Here is an 18,058-nt window from a genome sequence, read left to right as displayed (position 1 = left end):
AAATGATTATTTTTCTTAGTAATCTCTTACAGTTTATTTAAGAAAATCTGTTTAACTTTTTTCTTCGCTCATATAAGCTCGCCAAGTAGTGGGAGAGGGAGAGAGAAAGGGAAAACGTAATTGCATTAAATAATAATGATAAGGATAAGAGACACGCGTGTCGCATTAACATAATGAGATTGCATCTGAAAGAAAATGAAAGTTAAGACATAAGAAACAAATCCATGACAGTGCAAAACACTGTGTAATTAAAAATGAATCAATAATTGTACAAGGTATGAGGGAGAATTTCTCAAAGATTTCCATCATGTGAACCCTTCCGTTTGAATTGAATTCGTTATTAGTAATCTGATCGGAAGTACTTTTATTCTGATATTTTGCATCTAATTTTCTAACTGAAATTTCCCAAAGTGTTATGAGTGCGTCTATGTGTTTCATTTCTTTGGATATCTATCCAGCGTATATCTCAATATTAATTGATGCATTTCTAAATATTCTTAAACGATGATTAAAGAACGCTTATGCATTTCATAAAAGAGATTGAAGATAAGCTCGAAATTTTAATTGGCAAAAATCTTTAGCTATAACCTTAAGACCATTGCAAATTTTTCAGTGCTTGCGCTAAAAGGTTAAAGATCGAAAAAGTTTAAGGATGAAGTGCTTAGAGCTAGTAATAAAGTCGGCTATAGAATTACATATATATATATTCTTCTTCATCACTTTACAAACATGTATAGTGCAAACCGTACGATTGTGGCTTTCACGAATGCAATAGAAGAGGCACTTTTAAACCAAACAGCGTCTGGGAAAGGGAATTCGGAAGATCATTGTTATGGTGACGGAATTGCACACTAATGGAAAGAATTGAAAAAAAATAGGAAAAGAAAGACATATTTGAAAAACTTTTCAAAACTCTAAACTCATTGTTCTCCAAATACAATTTTTAAAAACTGCACGCAATATAACTTTAAAAATTTTCACGTTTTCCATTGGAGATTTTGTAAGGCTTCCTTAAACCAATATTCTCTAGAGCAATATGTAGAATATTTAAAGATTTTTTATATATACATAATTTATCTTTTATAATATATCTGAAAGAAATCCTTACCACAGTTAAACAAATATGGCTGCCGTTTTTTAATATTTCTTAATATTTTATATATATATATATATATATATATATATATTTAAATATACGCCTAACAATGTTGCTAAATATTATTATTCCGTTATCTCCATTCCTTCCATTTGAAAAAATCGTCAAAACCCCTTCTCTTATACTTATGCCTTAATAGAGTTATATATATATATATAAGCATCAGGTTATGGCTGATGAAAAATGATATTGAAATGATGTAAACGAACCATTTCCTTCAAGAGGTTCTCTTTATAGATCCGAGGAAATGTTTATATTTCCGACAATCGACCAAATTGAGCAAGGAAGTCCATTCAAAAAACTCTTAGATATCTAAAGGGTGCTTGCATGTATTTTGATCAGCAATTTCTATTCGTAAAGTATCGATATGCACAATGTTTAAATTCGATGTTATTGACCAATGTCTACACAAAATAACAGCTTTCTACTCAGTATATAGAGATGCTAATCGTCGAACGCTCAAAATTGAATTTTCGACGTTCATTAATTTTGTTTTGTTGTTTGATTGGAAGACATCGGCTGCCGACGTCCATCAAACACTTTTAGAAGCTTATGTGTATGAAGTTTTGCTGCGCATATGATGGGATCAGAAAAATGTGATGTATTACGAGTTGCTAAAGCCGAATGAAAATGCCACTGCACACGTCTATCGATGTCAATTGAACAAATTGGATCGACCTATCGTTGCCGAATAGACCATCAATGGCGGTTAGCAGAGACAAAGTCATCCTTTTGACTCGACAACGCTCGGCCACACGTTGGAGAAGTTGTCAAGGATACACGGCTGCAGTTTGAATGGGAAGTTATGCCACACCCAGCGTACTCACCAAACATGGCGCCTTCTAATTACCATTTGCTCAGATCGATGCAACATGGTTTGGCTGCCACGCGCTTCCGAAATGCTGAAGAAGTGCGAAAATGGATGGATAATTAAATCATTGCCCAAAGCAATATCATGGTATTGACGTGTGGGCAGATGGGTTAATATATATTACGCCCTTTTTTTTTAATAAATGTAGTCGAATTATAGACTGTAGGTAAAATTGAATTCTCAAACAATGCAGACCTAAGGCAGGTGAGGATGAACGATTGGAAATGCTAGCACTATAATGTCTTTAGTTTATGTAAAACATATTTTTATGGTGATTGTTTTGGTATGGGTAAAAGTAGTAGCCACATTTTCGCGTTTGGCCACGCACGAGTTACATATTTAATTATTTTACTGTATCGCAGAAAAGTCCACTCTCTGTTTTTCGTGCTTCATTATTAATCGATGTGGAGGATTTTTTTTTTAAAAAGAGCCGGGTCCTCCTCAGGCATCAAAATTGAGAAGAATATCACTATTTTGTGTAGTACATAGGATCGTTGAATTTTTGATACTTTTCCGGACGAGTTCTTTGAAAACATGTGAACTCTTGCATGTGTTGAAACGTTCGGAAATCCGGCTTGAATTTTTTTAATCAATGGGATATCATCGAGAGAAAAAAAAAATTTTTCATGAGAAGAGCTTCTTAACTGGTGCTATTGTCCATCAATAGCGCAAGAATTTACGGAATAAAATCTTTTACAAAAGTGAAATTCTTTTCAAATTTAGTTTAGGAGTTTTCCTAGACGATGATTGTTAAAATTATTCCGCGTCATTTTTCTTGTAACAGAATGAAAGGCGAGGTGCTTTCACAACGTTTTGTATTCATTTCTTGAAAACTAACTGCGGTTATAATCACAAGTCTTTAAGGAAAATATTCTTACAAACAAAAACTGTGTTCGTCAACAACGAAATCGGTTCTGATTAGATACAAAGCGTTTATTACTAGACTATTTCATCTTCATAGTCTTATTGCCCTTGCAAGGAACTACTTTGACAACATATTGCATGTACGTCGAAATATGTTTAATAAAATCTCGTGCAATTTTAGCGTCTGAAGGCTTATCGAGTGAAAATGCATCTTAAATGCGAACATTTATCACAACATATAGCGATCGTATCTGAAATTCGAAATGAAAAGAAAATAGTGAATAGTAAGCTTGATATTAGATTAGTTCCGCAATATTATTTTGAAATTTACATCACTGGTTCTTTTTTCTAACGTACAACTAACGGCCGTATGCCTAATAGCAATTTAAAGTAAGAAAGCGAAGAAAAAAAAAGAAACAAGAATGGAAAATACTATTGTTTGCGTGCATAACATATACGTTCTTGAACTTTATTGTAGGTTGCATATGCCATAAAAACACCAAGTGACACAAAAAACAAACTTAGCAAAGTGTGTATTGCATCATTTTATTTTTTTTTTTATCATAAAAAAACAATAACGAGTATAAAATTCATCTATTTACTCATACATACTCGCAAATATGTTGCGTAATTGTGTGTGTTTTGGCCAACGCTCGCAGAATAAGCGTCGCAGCTCTTCGTTTGATACCTCGTCCTCATGTCGTTCATCAGAAATTGAACGAAGCGGCAAAGCCGCGGCCACAAGAGCTACTGTTGCTGCCACAGTCGAAAACCATAGCTATACGATGGCTAACGGCGGCATGGCGAGCAGTTTATTACAATTATTCCAAAAGAAAGGTTGGTACCGTCATTGGCGTAAACCGACTCGTGGCATCACCATGTCAAAAACCGAAATAAGTAAGTATTCATATTTATAAAAAAAAGAAAAAAAAAAAAAACGAATTAAATTTTCTTTCTTTTACCGTTCCGACGACGCAATGTGTTAATTATATTTTACGTGTTATTTGAGTCGCTGCATGCCGCAGTTAAACTTAGTGAATGTGTGTAATGAAATCTAATTACTTTTCTTGAGATATTTCCTTGTACTTCCGTGAACAGTTAAACCGGTACGAAAAATTATTTTACATTGTGTATGTGTGTGTGTATGTGTATGTATGTTAGTAAGAGAGAAAACCAAAACCGAAAACTATAATATTTTCATATCCAACACGTAATACATATATTGTGCATTTTTCCATTCCATTATATATACGTTTTATATGTCAATAAATTAAAGAATTCAAGAAAAAGTTTCGTTAAGAAACATGACAAGCTTTCTCTGAGTTTTCAACATTGATGTAGATAGCACTTATGATAAACAGCATAGTATGAAAGCGTTCTGGAATGACTGACTCCTTTCGTTAAAAATGGCAACAAAACAAAAACAAGAAACCCATATAAATTTTTTCCTTTCTCGCTTAGCTCAGAAAAAAAAAAAAAAAGAAAGGAAAAAGAAAAAACTTTAGTAGACATAGATAGTAGATTAACTACATGTGGATAGTTAAGTGATCTAATAAATAAATGAACCGGAGCGCACATTTTGAGATTTCATTAAGCTAACATATGTTTCGCATTCAGTTCATAATGTTAACTTTATTTGATTTTTTTTTTTTTTTTTTTTTTTTTTTTTATTAACTACAATAACCAATAAGAAAAGTTGATGAAAATTTTAGGGATTTTTCTAAAAACTTGTGAACGTCTCTTTTCCTTTGCAGTTCACTGAGTTTACTCGCTTCGAGTTATTAAAACTAAACAAAGTAAAATGCATGTCCATCGATATGAGATGGCGGTCCATTGCTTATTAGAGAACTCTTACGAGCAGAACAATTGATAGCAATAGCTTGACTTTGAAACTAAACATGATTCGTCCACACATCTATGACCACGATGGAAAAATGACTCATTCTAATTGTTATTGTGAGTTACTTACGAACTGCGAGAATGATGATTCGAAACCAAAATCAGTTAAAGTTTCGATGGAAAAATAATTAAAATCATTCTAATGACCATAATTTCCACAAGTGATGAGAAAGATTGACCTGAGATTAATTTCAATTAATTGAATCGAGTCTTTTGATATATCTATCGCATAGTGTTTATATTCGGAAATCATCGAACGATTATTCATTACGTGTAACGTTTAAATTGTGTACTGATGTCTTCATGTTGAGACGGATTTTTCATCGCGGGAATTATTTTTGTCTGACAATTGTTATGAGTCGCGTTTCAAACGGTTTTCGCTCGTTCTAAACTTGCTTAGCAAGAAAAAATATTTTCCTGGAAGTGTCAGATACAACTCTATTAACAATGAATTTTTCAAGTTGTTTACTTAATATTCCCGTTAATTGCGTTTAGTCTTTGGGTATGTTATACTATTCTTGGTCCTGTTATTTCAAATATGTTACTCTTTGTGTAGGTTGTGTGTGTTAATTGAACGTTTACACATTAATTTATGCCGGTCAATACCGCGGATAAGGCGACCTATTTATGAATGAAGAATACATTCCGTGATGGCATTGCTTGTTGTATTCACAATGCATTCCTTTATATTTAATGCAACAATACCGTCACTTAAGTTTCATAATGTATTAAAAATTGATAAATACGAGCGAATAGTAGTAGCATTCGTCGAATTCGTTTCAAGCCAAATGCAATTTTTTTTATTTATTTATTTATTTTTTTTTTTTTGTGGCTATTTTTGCCATTCAACATTTTAGATGTTTGTCCATTTCAAGTATTTTCTTGTCTTTCGAGCGTACGTGTGTGCGCGATAAGAAGGTCATTTCGTACATGTGTAATGTTCATACGTCATGTTGCAGTCAAAGGAAATTGTTGTGAATGAAAGACACATATGATCATAAGTCACGTGCTCTATTTCGGTAGCTACATTCTTTCTGTCCTTCCCACTAGTGGCAACAAAAGAATGTCAATCAAAAGAAAATTATGGTTTCAGTTTACTGCTGTTTTAGAGAATAAAAAAAAGAAAAAAAAAACTTAGGTTCTTCTTCTTCACTTTCTTATAAAGCCTTACGCGATGTATGTGTGTTAAAGCTCTGACATTTTGTGATTTAAAAAAAAAATTCTTCAAATATATTTATATGAAACATTAAATTAAGTTAGTGCCATGATTGTAAAGGGCAACTAAAACTTTACCCAAAATTTCTCTTATTTTGGACACTCGTGCTTATGTATATGCTTATGAAAATGCATAACGTCACCTTAATTCCTTTGCAAAAACACACGTTTGAGTTTGTTTTATGTCAATATTAAATTTTATTTTATGAGGAAGAGAGGTGTATCTAACGATTACACGGGGGGGTTTTTGCCATTTTTGTCCGATTGTACACGGAATGAAAATGCTCTCTCGAATGATTGTGTGTTCGTTGCATCGTTGCAATAATGGGCCAACAATTAAATGTTGTTGAAACTTTTGCACATGAAAAAAAGTTTATGACGACGAGGGTGTACTGCATAGCGGATTGTAAGAGTGATACACGTGCCTAGAATTGCATAGAAGAATTCGCATTTGCAACTGATTTTTAATCAAACATCGATTTGTAACTATTAGTCACTTGCCCTATTCGTCTCATTTCCCTCTTGGAAAATAGTATATTTGTCCATGATATGAAAGCCGATGTAGAGACGTTTCAGAAGCTTTGCACCGTTAATATACAACACTGCGTGTACGAATGTCATGCACATTTAACAGAATGTTAGAAATGAAGGGCAAGTAATAAGGACTACAGTATGAACGTTAAAAGTAGTTAATAAAAAAAAAGTAAGAACATTATAGCCGGGCAAGGGCGACCATTAAATACCCTAAACTACATTCTCTAACACAAACCTCATTTTTATATACAGAACAAAAAAGGTATATAACGGTTTTTAAGGGGACGCGGGCCCAAAAGGCAACTTAATGTAGCACAAGGGCAGGATCCAAAAATAAGCGGAGATAATCCAAATTTTGTAGAGTTGATTTTTGTATGAATTTACTATAATCTTATGGGTCAATTTCGATTACCACATATTAAAACTTACACTTTTCTACTCTACAAAGATCGATTTTCGTGAAAGTTCTTATTAGTGTAGGATCCAAATTATAGGCCAAGATGGTCCAACTTTCGTACAGTTAATTTTTCTGCGTTAAATTATTATTATGATAAAATTTTCTTCATGGCGCATTGAAAATTATACCATTTTGTCGTATGAACTTCAGTTTCCGTTATATGAGACGATTTTCAAAAATTGCCCCAGCCGATCCAAAGTTTTCATACCAATTTAGAATGCTAAGATACTACTGCTTAGCCTTTTTTACCGAGAATTTCGAAAATTGCAACGACTTTTAGAATAGGACGTTATATGTGGACTAGTCGAAAAAGTGGACCGATCCGAACGATTTTCAATAGCGTTCATCCTTGGGTGAAAACACGTCACTGCACCGAATTTCATTAAAATATCTCGGGAAATGCGATCTCTAGCTTGAGCACAAATTTACATGGACAGACATCAGAGGAACAAACAGACACACAGGCTTAGAAGAATTCAGATTAAGATTCTGAATCGATCGGTATAATAAAATGTGGATCTATCTTAAGCCCATCTGTGTGTTACCTACGACCGTACTAACTTAATATATCCTCCACTACAAATGGTGTAGGGTATAAAAACAGCTTATTCGCCGGGAAAAATATATCGCTATCGTGCTTATGGAGAGAACTTACGAGCTCCTCGAAACCTTTCAGTTTCCTAAGCTTGAAAAGAGAAAATAATCCAAAGAATTGGGAGCGTGAGAAACAGATTCGAGACTCCGATGTTAGCCAATCGCGAGCAATGTTAACTAGTGCAATGTCTTAATATGACGCGACTTTTTCTTTTCCGTTAAACGTAGCGAAACGACAATAAGTTTGCGGTGTTTTCCTTTCGCTCGAACAATGACAAGAAATCCGTATAATAATCGCCACTATTTGTTTTTTCATCATGTAATCCCCAGTGAGAAGAGATCGTCTTCTTTGGCGCCGATATTCGCTTTTCCCTCTATTATTTTAACTCTGATTACCTTTTAGGAGTAATGGATCAATAATATATATCCATTGTTATGAATCCAGGAAAAAATCAACTCGGACTTTTTGGATGTAAATTATCGTCGAACACTGTGAGCAAGCGCAGCACACATCTCTTGTCTACGGTTTTCTCATTCTCACCAATTATCAGTCAATATGCGATAAGCAATACTTTTTGATGACGAGCTTGAGCACATTTACTCGTCAAATGATCAAACCCCGTATGGATTTCCGTAATCTTTTCCGAAGCGGTAGTTGACCACTTAAACTCGGCAATATTTTGTTCTTATTGTTGCCAACAAAAAGTTAAATCTCCTCAGAGCAGAGTTATTGCTATTGTTTCCCTTGATATTGCTTGCACTAAGATCTTTCAACCAAAATTATTGTGCGACTTAACGATGGCCGATCTCTTTTTACACCGGGCTAATACACTTTGATTTAAAATAAAAATTCTTTCGATCGATTTAAAATGTAGAAGAACTTTTCCCAAAAGTCGTAGATTACATATCACGTTACGAAATTTCAATAAAAGAAAAACCTTTTAAAAAAGGGGCCATTTTCATTTAAATGTAGGTGTGTTCGCAGGCAATGGAAAATTTTGCAACTGTTTCGAACTCACTGCTACGTCTTCTAAGACTAACAGTGCATTGTAGTGCCCTATGTTTTCTGAATTGTAAAATTTTTGTTTTTCTGTAGATAATAAGCAAAAATATTACAGTGGACTACAGTGCATCAATAAATACTCTGCACCATTTTACGTATTACAGTTCTTCATGCAATGAGTTTTCACGACAAAGCGTTATTTAAGAAGTGGTCGAAAAGATGGCGCGATCCGAATCACTTTCATTCACTTTCATTCTTGGGTCAAAACACGTTAGTGTAATAAATCTTATCAAAATATCTCGAAAATTGCGACTTTTAGACTGAACGGACAGACGGACAGGCATGCTTAGATTCTATTCAGAATCATTTTCTGAATAGATCGGTCTAATAAGGGATAGGTCTATCTTAGTTTAATATACCCTTGTACCACAAGTGATGTACGGTATAAAAAGAAACAATTATTTCTAGACAGAGCTATTTCTAGAATATCTTAGTATGATAACAAAATTTAATTCTCCGGGTTTGGTTACGCAAATTTAATCAAGTTCGCAATTAAGATTTACTTTCATAACATGTCATATCGACATATAACGCTAACGTCTGGCTTCGAAATTAAACAGTCCGAACTATTAATTAATATAAGTTTAAGATCAAAAGTCCTATGCGAGTAAACCAAACGTTTCACCTCAACAAAGACATTCATCCACATGTTCACAGAATATCCATTGAAATATTTGAGAATGCGAGAAAAATAATAATAAAAGGATTTTGCATTTAAGAGCCTAATGTAAGTAGACGTTAAGCCGCCATTGCTTTACATAGCCAAAATATAATATACATACATACATATATATATATATATATATATATATATATATAACATTACATCACTTTCTTTTTTGTTTCCCATAAAATGATACAAAGGTAAAGTGGCTACGTAACATATACCCTATACCAGGTGCAACATGACGACATACGAAAAAATAATTCGTTATCGCTTTGGCAGGCCAAGCTTTCTTAAATTTATAGGCAAATGTCAACATACGATATACAGAAAATTGATACGTTCCAGGTAGTTGAGAGCTTTTAAGGTAAGGGTTTAAGAGCTAGCTTTCAATATATCTTTTTTAATTTTGGTCACCATCAAATTTCCAATAAAAAATAAATAGGTGAACAGACGGACATGAGCATTTGAACTTAAAATTTTGGGCTAATCTTGGGCTACTCATATATATATATATATATGTATATCTGATGCATTTGTCTCGGTGTTGCAAACGTATGAGCAAATTTAGTGTGAGCATGAGGTGAACGGACGCATTGATGGAACGAGTAATTCGATTCAGAAATCTGATCCAATCAACGATACATTTAATGAATATTGCCTGGTGTTAGATGCTTGTAGTATCAATTTAATACAAAACCCATCCCACGTTAGAAGGTATGGTAACAATCAGGAATCAAGAGAATTTATTAAAGATAATTTCAACTGCTTTCAATAATTGAATGCAAATTTCAACTTGTTATGTTAAAGTTTCAATATTAAGCAGACGACCGGATAGCGCTAAATCGAAATCGAATGCCCACCAAGAATACGCACGGCACCAGTATGTGGTTGTGGCTGTTGCAAATGTGCGAAAAGGTCAGCATATTTATCCAAAGCTTTGTTATTGAAAATATGCAGAAAAAAAAAAAAAAAAAACTTTCATACAAAAAAAGCTAACTGGCCTGGCATGAACTGGCCATGAACTACAACTGAAATTAATCTGACAAAATGACAATATACGAACTTTTAATAAACCTCAACAAAGCGAACGTTATGCCAAAAAGTGTAGTACGTAACTCTATACATATATTAGGTACATATATTATTCCGTTATTCATCCTCCTCAGAGATTATACCACCTATGGACATCAAGCACCTCCTGCTGCGCTTAGCAACAAATAATGTTCTCTACACCTATGACCTCAATATTCTTCCGCTTTAAATGATGCGATGCGAAGCTTTATTGTTACGTGCATCGAGAAAACAAAATGACTGACCGTCAAATAAATTTTTTATTCTTATTCTCGGCAATTTCATCTCAGTGTTAATTTCTGTAATCGTGCGGATATGCTTGTCTAGGGCTTTACTGTTCCGTTTTCTATTATGCTCCTATATTATTTATCTTACATCACCTTTTGTGTTGTTTGTGTTTAAAAAAAAAAATCTACTTAATCATTTAATATGAACAGTCCGTAAGAAGCAAGGTGTTACTGACTTTGATTAATTAATAATGAGGTGAAAAGAGAAATTTCCTCATTTATTTAAGACATTCTGCAAGAGTTGTTCATATACGATATACGTACAAGTGTAACTTTGTAACAAATGCATCATTAAATCTAATAAAATTATCTAAGATTATTAATGTTTAGCACTTTGTTTATGCGATTCATAAGAGCTTATCTAACAAATATTAACTGACTGGCAAATGGTCGATGCGTTTAGGTTTATAAAAATCTTGCTTTCGTTATTAGCGAATGATTAAACCAAACTTTTTCGAAATGTATATGTTTTGAAGGTCGAAAGTCTCAATCACTCTCAAAAGTAAATCAGTTTTAATTATGAAGACACTTATGTACGTATCTCCACAACTTTTTTCGACGTATATTTGAAAATCTTGTAATTTTAAATTAATTTTTACACCCATTGGCGAAGGATGAGGAGGGCGTATTCATTTTGTCGAAACCTCAGATGAAAATTTCAGAGATCCCACAATATAGTGTATATACTTGATCAGCATAAAATGCTGAATCGATTTAAGCATGTCCGTCTGTCCGTCTGTCCGTATAAACAACTGTGTAGTGATGGTAAACATTCTGCCGTTAGCGAAATTGGAGATATTGACTTGGAATTCGCGAAATAACATAGAATTGACCTAAACTTTTTAATGGACACGCCTACAACGCCCGTAAGCCTATCCGTGAAACCCTGACAACCCTCCGTTTTCATAAACTATCACATACAAGGGCCATATAAACTTTCACTTTTATTCTGAACATAGAACAGAGAAGAACTCACCCGCACAAACACCCCGCACCCGCACCCGCACCCGCACCCAACCAAAACTCCGTTCTTCTCCTTTTTTGGAATAACGGTGATGGTCATAAAAAATTCGATCAGTACTAAATAAAATTTTCTTATTTGTTTCGTTTCAAAATGTTATGTATTTTAAAATTTATTTATGTAATTATTTCGCTTTTATTTTTTTCTTTTTTTTGTTGCAACTAACGTTATTTGTAAGCAACATTGTACGCGGCAAACAATGTAAATAAATGAATGAAGGAGTGATTGTGTCAAGTGCCATTTGTGTGCTTCTACATGGCATGACATTACGCAAAACCCAATAATCTCTTAGTAAAGTTGTTAACTACAGTTGTAACATTGTTAACTCTAGAATCGGTAAAACCTGTGCACCTCACGCGTTGATCAATAAATTCCGAATCTTCACAAATACGTTTATGAAAACCAAAAAAATGTTAGAAAATGGATAGACGGATTGTACTACTTTTAAAGCAGAGAGCATTAATAAGTAAGAGGGAACACTTGCTTTTCCTTACTTACTCCCGATGGAATCTAATGTGAGTCTACAACTCATGTTGTAGACATACTTTACTATCTGTCTTCCCAATATCCGAATGTATGTGATTTCATGTAAAGATTAGGTATCTCGGAACGTTCTGTCCGTTCCAGGCGCAGCAAGAGTCAACAAGTATACGCAAATTCAATGGAAGAATATTTAGCTTTATCTCTCTAGACGCGCTGACCATACTGATTCATGTTAGTATTAAATGAGCTGCTAATAAAGTTCATTGATGCCATCGTGTTTTGCACAGAGTCCAACAAAGAAGAATTGCTACACATGGGTCTAGAAAGATTATTGAAAGTGCTCGATGAAGCTACAATTTCCGATAAGATATGCGAAGATGTTTCTGCTAAACCACACTCTGGGCGACCATTTTTGCTCGACAACGTCACTGTCAAGGTCGCGTTGAAGCAAATTTTTTTGACTACATTAGATTTTGCGAAAAACCCTAAACATTTCGGACCATATTCGGTAATTAGGATTTTGTTTTATTCTAAAAAACGGACAGAACTTTCCAATAGACCTACTATAACGTGCCAGTTACCTAATCGTGCACTTTTGTTTACGTAACGAATATTCGATGAAATCTTTTTCCTTTAATATGAAATTGTATGTATGAGGCACAAAATAACATAACATCCTCACATATTTTTAATGTTTCTTTGAAAAAAAGTCACTTTCCATCGGAAGATTTTTGCTCCTTATAAAAGTGGTCTTCGGAACCCTATTACACTTATTACAACTTAGTGCACTGCTTAAACTATTTGAATCACTGGTAAAAAGAAGGCTTAGTCCGATTTAAGACTCAATTATATCGCGCTCTCAGCACGGTTTTTTAAAAGGTAGATCAACTGCTGCTAATCTCTTGGAGTTTCGTAGCTCAATCTACAAAAAAATTTTGCGATTTTGCGAAACCGAGTTTATCTTCATGGACTATTCCAAAGCTTTCGACAGAGTTGATCATAGACTGCTAGTCTACAAATTGCATCGCTTTGGTTCTTCGAACAGTACGATTGTCGGTCTCAGTAGCTATCTCTCTAGGCGCAGAGAGATTTAAGAATAATTATCGTCATTTCCGGTGTTTCTCAGGGCAGTCATATCTTGGCTCGTGTCTATTTCTTTTGTATGTGAATGACCTTCCTGAGTGTAGTCAACGTTTAACTGTCCCTTCTACTTTGATTCAATACATTGTACTAAAGTTTTTCAGTCTGACCTTGAGAACCTATGTTCATGGTGTGCAATCAATGGTATTATGCTGAAATCAAAAAAATTTAAGAAGATGTCTTCTACATAGTGTAATACGACGGACGCCCTCTTATTATCGTATTGGCAATCACATCCTGGGAAATGTTTGCAATTACAAAGGCTTAGGAGTTGTTTTCGATTCAAAACTCAAGTTTGACAGTCATATAGAAGTGTCAGTTTATAAAGCTCGATACACTTTGGGTTTCAAAGACCCTTACCTTACGAAGTGCTTGTGTGCTTCACTCGAATACTCGGTAGCCGATAGTTTGGCTTCCTGGTTATAGATACCCTATTTAACTTTTGAAGCCCGTTCAACTTTTTGACATTTAGATGTTTGCTTTGCGAAATTTGGGAAGGAACACCACGCTACCTCTTCCACGATATATTAATAGATAGAAGCTCACTGATTTGCGTACCCGTGAAATTTTGGGTTTGATCTTCATCTTTCTTCAGCTAAAGGAGATCTTTGCTCGCCGGCTTTATTAGAACTTCTCAATATTGACGTCCGCAGCAGGGTGTCAGGACACTCTGTGCTCTTGCAGCTAGCACAGTACCCAAGCAATTATGACTTGCTGTGAAATGTTCAACGATCATTACCACTTACTTGATCTGCCCGTTTTGTCCGTTAATAAGGTCAAAAGCATTATATTGCATAACTAACTGCTAAACATTTGTGGTGTCTTGTATAATACTCTTATATTGAAACAAAATATTCCTTTATATTTGATTTTGTTTCTTATTTGTCACAATTAGTGATCGCATGTATTTTAATTTAGGGCTTAGTTGAATGCCGGTGAACCATTTTTCGCAAAGGTTAACTCTATGAGAACACTTAAGGCTGCTGTTATATATAAGGATTCAATGTAAAAGTAAATTTTATATTCGCTTTCTAGTATGAATGTGCAAAAATCGTTAAGCGTTGCCGTTTAGGGGAAAGTGATGCAAAAAAAAAAAAAAACCGATATTTTCATTTATTTATTTACTTTTTTTTTGTTTCTTTTTGTTTCTTCATGACGCAAAACACATATTCGTTACATTACTGCACAAGATACAATCAGTATAATTACAACAATACCCAGTTTGACAATCTGAATATGAATGCGTTCACTATCAACAACTCATTCTGTTAATGGTGCCAAAGCAAACCATAAATGTCTTTCTTACCATAGAAGCATATAATTAATTTCCTTTTAATATATTTATTACAGGACGAGGAAGCGTCATTTATTCATTTCTTCCTGATTAAATATAAATATAACTCTCATCTTAGTTGACTAACTTTTGCCATGCAAGTGTACATAGATACTTCGATTGACTTAATGTGCAACGCCAATGGCAGCATAGCTATGACAGATGGCCGGAAATAACAAAGACTTTTCTCATAGCTTTTAGGAAAGGGAAAAATTGCAAAAATTCTGCCTTTTGAGATTTAATTTAAAATCAATGATCTTTGCCAATCAAAAAATGATGTTAGATGAAGAGCCGATCTCTGATCAAGAAATAGCGAACACGAATTGTCACGACGTGTTACATTTCTATTTTGTGGACGCACATTTAGACAACGAAAATGTAATGATGGAAAGCATCTCTAGGAATCCTTTATATACACAAATATTTGAATCGCGAAAATGTCATAAAAATCAGACGTACTCTCATCTTTCGGTGTAGTGAGTGGAAAAAGTAAATTTTCACGCCATAGATATAACTATGTCTGTAAACATATTATAAATGCTTCGATCCTAATGAATCGGGTTAAAAGTTTGAAAGTGTAACTATGTTAAGTAATAGAGCATAAAATTATCATTAAATTCGTAGAAAATTGCCGAAGAAGTTTTCGGCTGTGATCGAATCCTAACAAAAATTTTGAAAAATAAAACTTCAACAGTAGCCGCACTCTTCAACCTATTTAGTCCATTACAAATTTTTTCCAATAAGGCGTTATATGGGGAGTGGTCGAAAAAGTATTCCTCTCCAAAATATTTTCAATGACGTTCGTGCTTGTGCCAAAACCTCTTGGTGTATCAAATGTCATCAATATATTTCATGAATTTCGACCTATAGGTTGAACACAAAAAAATACATGGACAGACATCAGAGGGATAGACGGAAAGACAGGCTTAGATTGATTCAGAAAATGATTTTGCGTTCTGTACCATAAGTGCCATGTAAGGAACAATTAAATGCGCAACTGGATGGGTCCATAGGCTCGATTTTGCTGACTTTCGAGGCTACGGTAACAAGGGGAATAAGAAAATGTTTGACATCAAGTTTAATCTTCTAGACGAAGACAATCGTAATCGTTATTTCAACGCATGGACCGATCAAATATAGAAGAATAGGCAGAATAACAGATCGGTTCGACTATTCACGTTCTCAAGACTATGTACACTTAATGGTGCCTCCGATGCGTATGCCGATAAATTATCATTTTAATTTTCTCTTCCCTTCCCTGCTCAGGGAATATTCCCAAATCGTGTTATACGGTGACGGTTGGAAGGCAGTGACGAGTGAAATAGGGATAAGAAAATGGTAGCCACAGCCTAGTGGGTGTATGCTCAATCAATAAATTTTATGCCTTTACGGTAAACACCGTCGCATTGAGATTTGAACACGGACTTGGCAGTCACGACTTTTATCCATCCGACTCTCTAACTATACCAAAATGATTAATTTAAATCTTACGTACGTGCATTATTGATACTTTGGTCGAAAAAAATTAATTTCACTTTTTGAATCCATCGATTGAAAAGTTGCATATATTGTTTTATGAAACCAAGAACTTGTACATCTTTCAGATTAAGAATAATTTCTAATGGACTATGTTCATTAAGCTGGCATTGACTAACCCATTAAATTTTTACTATCTTACTTGTTTACATAGTTCCTTTTTAATTGGGTAAACCAGTCGTAATATTACTGATCAGCCTATATAAGAGCACCATTAGAAGTGAGTTTAAAGTGTAGAGCAGAAAAAAACAAAACCAAAAACTATAAAAAAAAGAAACTAACCCCAGATGTGTCAAACGAAAATAAATATAAAAAAAAAAGCACAAGAATAAACACATATATATACATATAGGCATGGACATGCATTACGTATATTTCTGTGCACGCAGACTACACAACTACAATGTGTACACATATACATATACGTGTAGGTATAATATCAACACTTGTTAACCACTGTCATTTAGAAAAATATAAAAAAATAAAACGAAAAACAAAAAATAGAGAAGAAAACGTACGCAGCTTAAACCGAATCTTTTAATACCTTCTATGCAAAGTATTCCGCAAGCATAATATTCTTAATAAATCTAAGCACTTCGACCTCTTAACTGTAATGTAAAAACGTCGACTTAACTTAGCGTACTTACAGCATAATGAAAACGTTGTTCATATAAAACATAACATGATAGATGAAATGCGCTTGGATACATGGCAAGCATATACACGTTCATATATATATATATATATTACGTGTGTGTATGTAGTGGAATTTACGATACTCCTGGAATCCTGGAGTTTGTTAGCCGTTGTTTCAAGATAATTTTCAATAAAATGTGTTAGTATTTTTTTTTTTTTTTTTTCTTTCTTTATTTGAAAGATTCCTTTTATCGTTTTTTCTCGTTAAAACCAATCGATCCGATCCGTAAATATATACTTTATAACTGAGTACGAACTCTTTATCTTAATTCATGCATTTTCATTGCTCTTAATACTTATAAGCATTAAGTGTGGCAAACTGAACATACTTTCAACATTCTTCAATAAAGGCCATAAACTAAAAAAGAAAAAAAAAAAAAAAAAAAAAAAAAATATAAAAAAATAAAAAACAAGGTAAAGAAAGAACACGACGGGTCTATTTTCAATTAAAGCGCTACTGAAACAGTTAGTTTCAAAGTAAATTTCGTAGTCTTGAGTTGATGATGAGCAAAGAACATTCGTTTTAAAATTTGCAAACAAAAAAAAAAAAAACAAATAACAATAATAATAATAAGGACAATTTGAAGCCCTTAAGTGCATTATATATATTCTATATATACATATATATAATGTATATATATTTATACAAAGAGCTTTCCGCTCCAAGTGAATAAAAATAATTTAATAGAAAATATAATGAAATAAAGAATTCGAATATCGATATATATATATATATATATATGTTATAATATTCAAAATTCTCGCATCGAATGTATACTTTTAAAAATGAAGAGAATAGAAATAAAGACGAGAAAATTTTGATGTTGATAAGTTTGAAAACAAAAATTTTGTCAGAATGAAAAGCAAAAAAAATTAATAAATATTAAAAGTAGCAGAGAAAGTAAGAAAAAAAATTAAATAAATAAAAAAAGCAATAACAAATAAATGAAAACAGCCGTTTGCATCAATCTTGACTCTGTGCCATGAAGGCGTTTAGTTAATATATAGAAGAATTTATTTGTGTTTTTTTTTTCCACACACTTATGAACTCGATGAGTTTCCGAATAGATTTTTTCGCTAAACTAAATTTTTTTAATCACAAAATGATGGGTTGCATAGCACCCAAGCCAAAAAAGACTGATCCTATAAACGGTAAGCATAAACTGAAGCG

General features: G+C 33.5%; 1 protein-coding gene across 3 annotated transcripts in view; it reads left to right on the top strand.

Annotated features, from left to right (window-relative positions):
• The window catches only part of LOC119631322 (serine/threonine-protein phosphatase rdgC), a 73,007-nt gene that overhangs the window by 35,945 nt on the left and 19,004 nt on the right, over positions 1-18,058 (top strand). Inside the window, exon 2 of one of the 3 annotated variants that reach the window (XM_038023427.1) lies at positions 3,370-3,788. In XM_038023427.1, the coding sequence (XP_037879355.1) occupies positions 3,512-3,788 (277 nt within the window). In that variant the 5' untranslated portion in view covers positions 3,370-3,511. The other 2 variants (XM_038023429.1, XM_038023428.1) reach the window with 2 other exon arrangements.

The sequence above is a fragment of the Glossina fuscipes genome, unplaced genomic scaffold, assembly GCF_014805625.2.
Source record: "Glossina fuscipes isolate IAEA_lab_2018 unplaced genomic scaffold, Yale_Gfus_2 1, whole genome shotgun sequence".
Lineage (NCBI taxonomy): Eukaryota > Metazoa > Arthropoda > Insecta > Diptera > Glossinidae > Glossina > Glossina fuscipes.
Note: the sequence above shows the minus strand (reverse complement) of the source record. Positions and strands in the feature narration are given on the sequence as shown.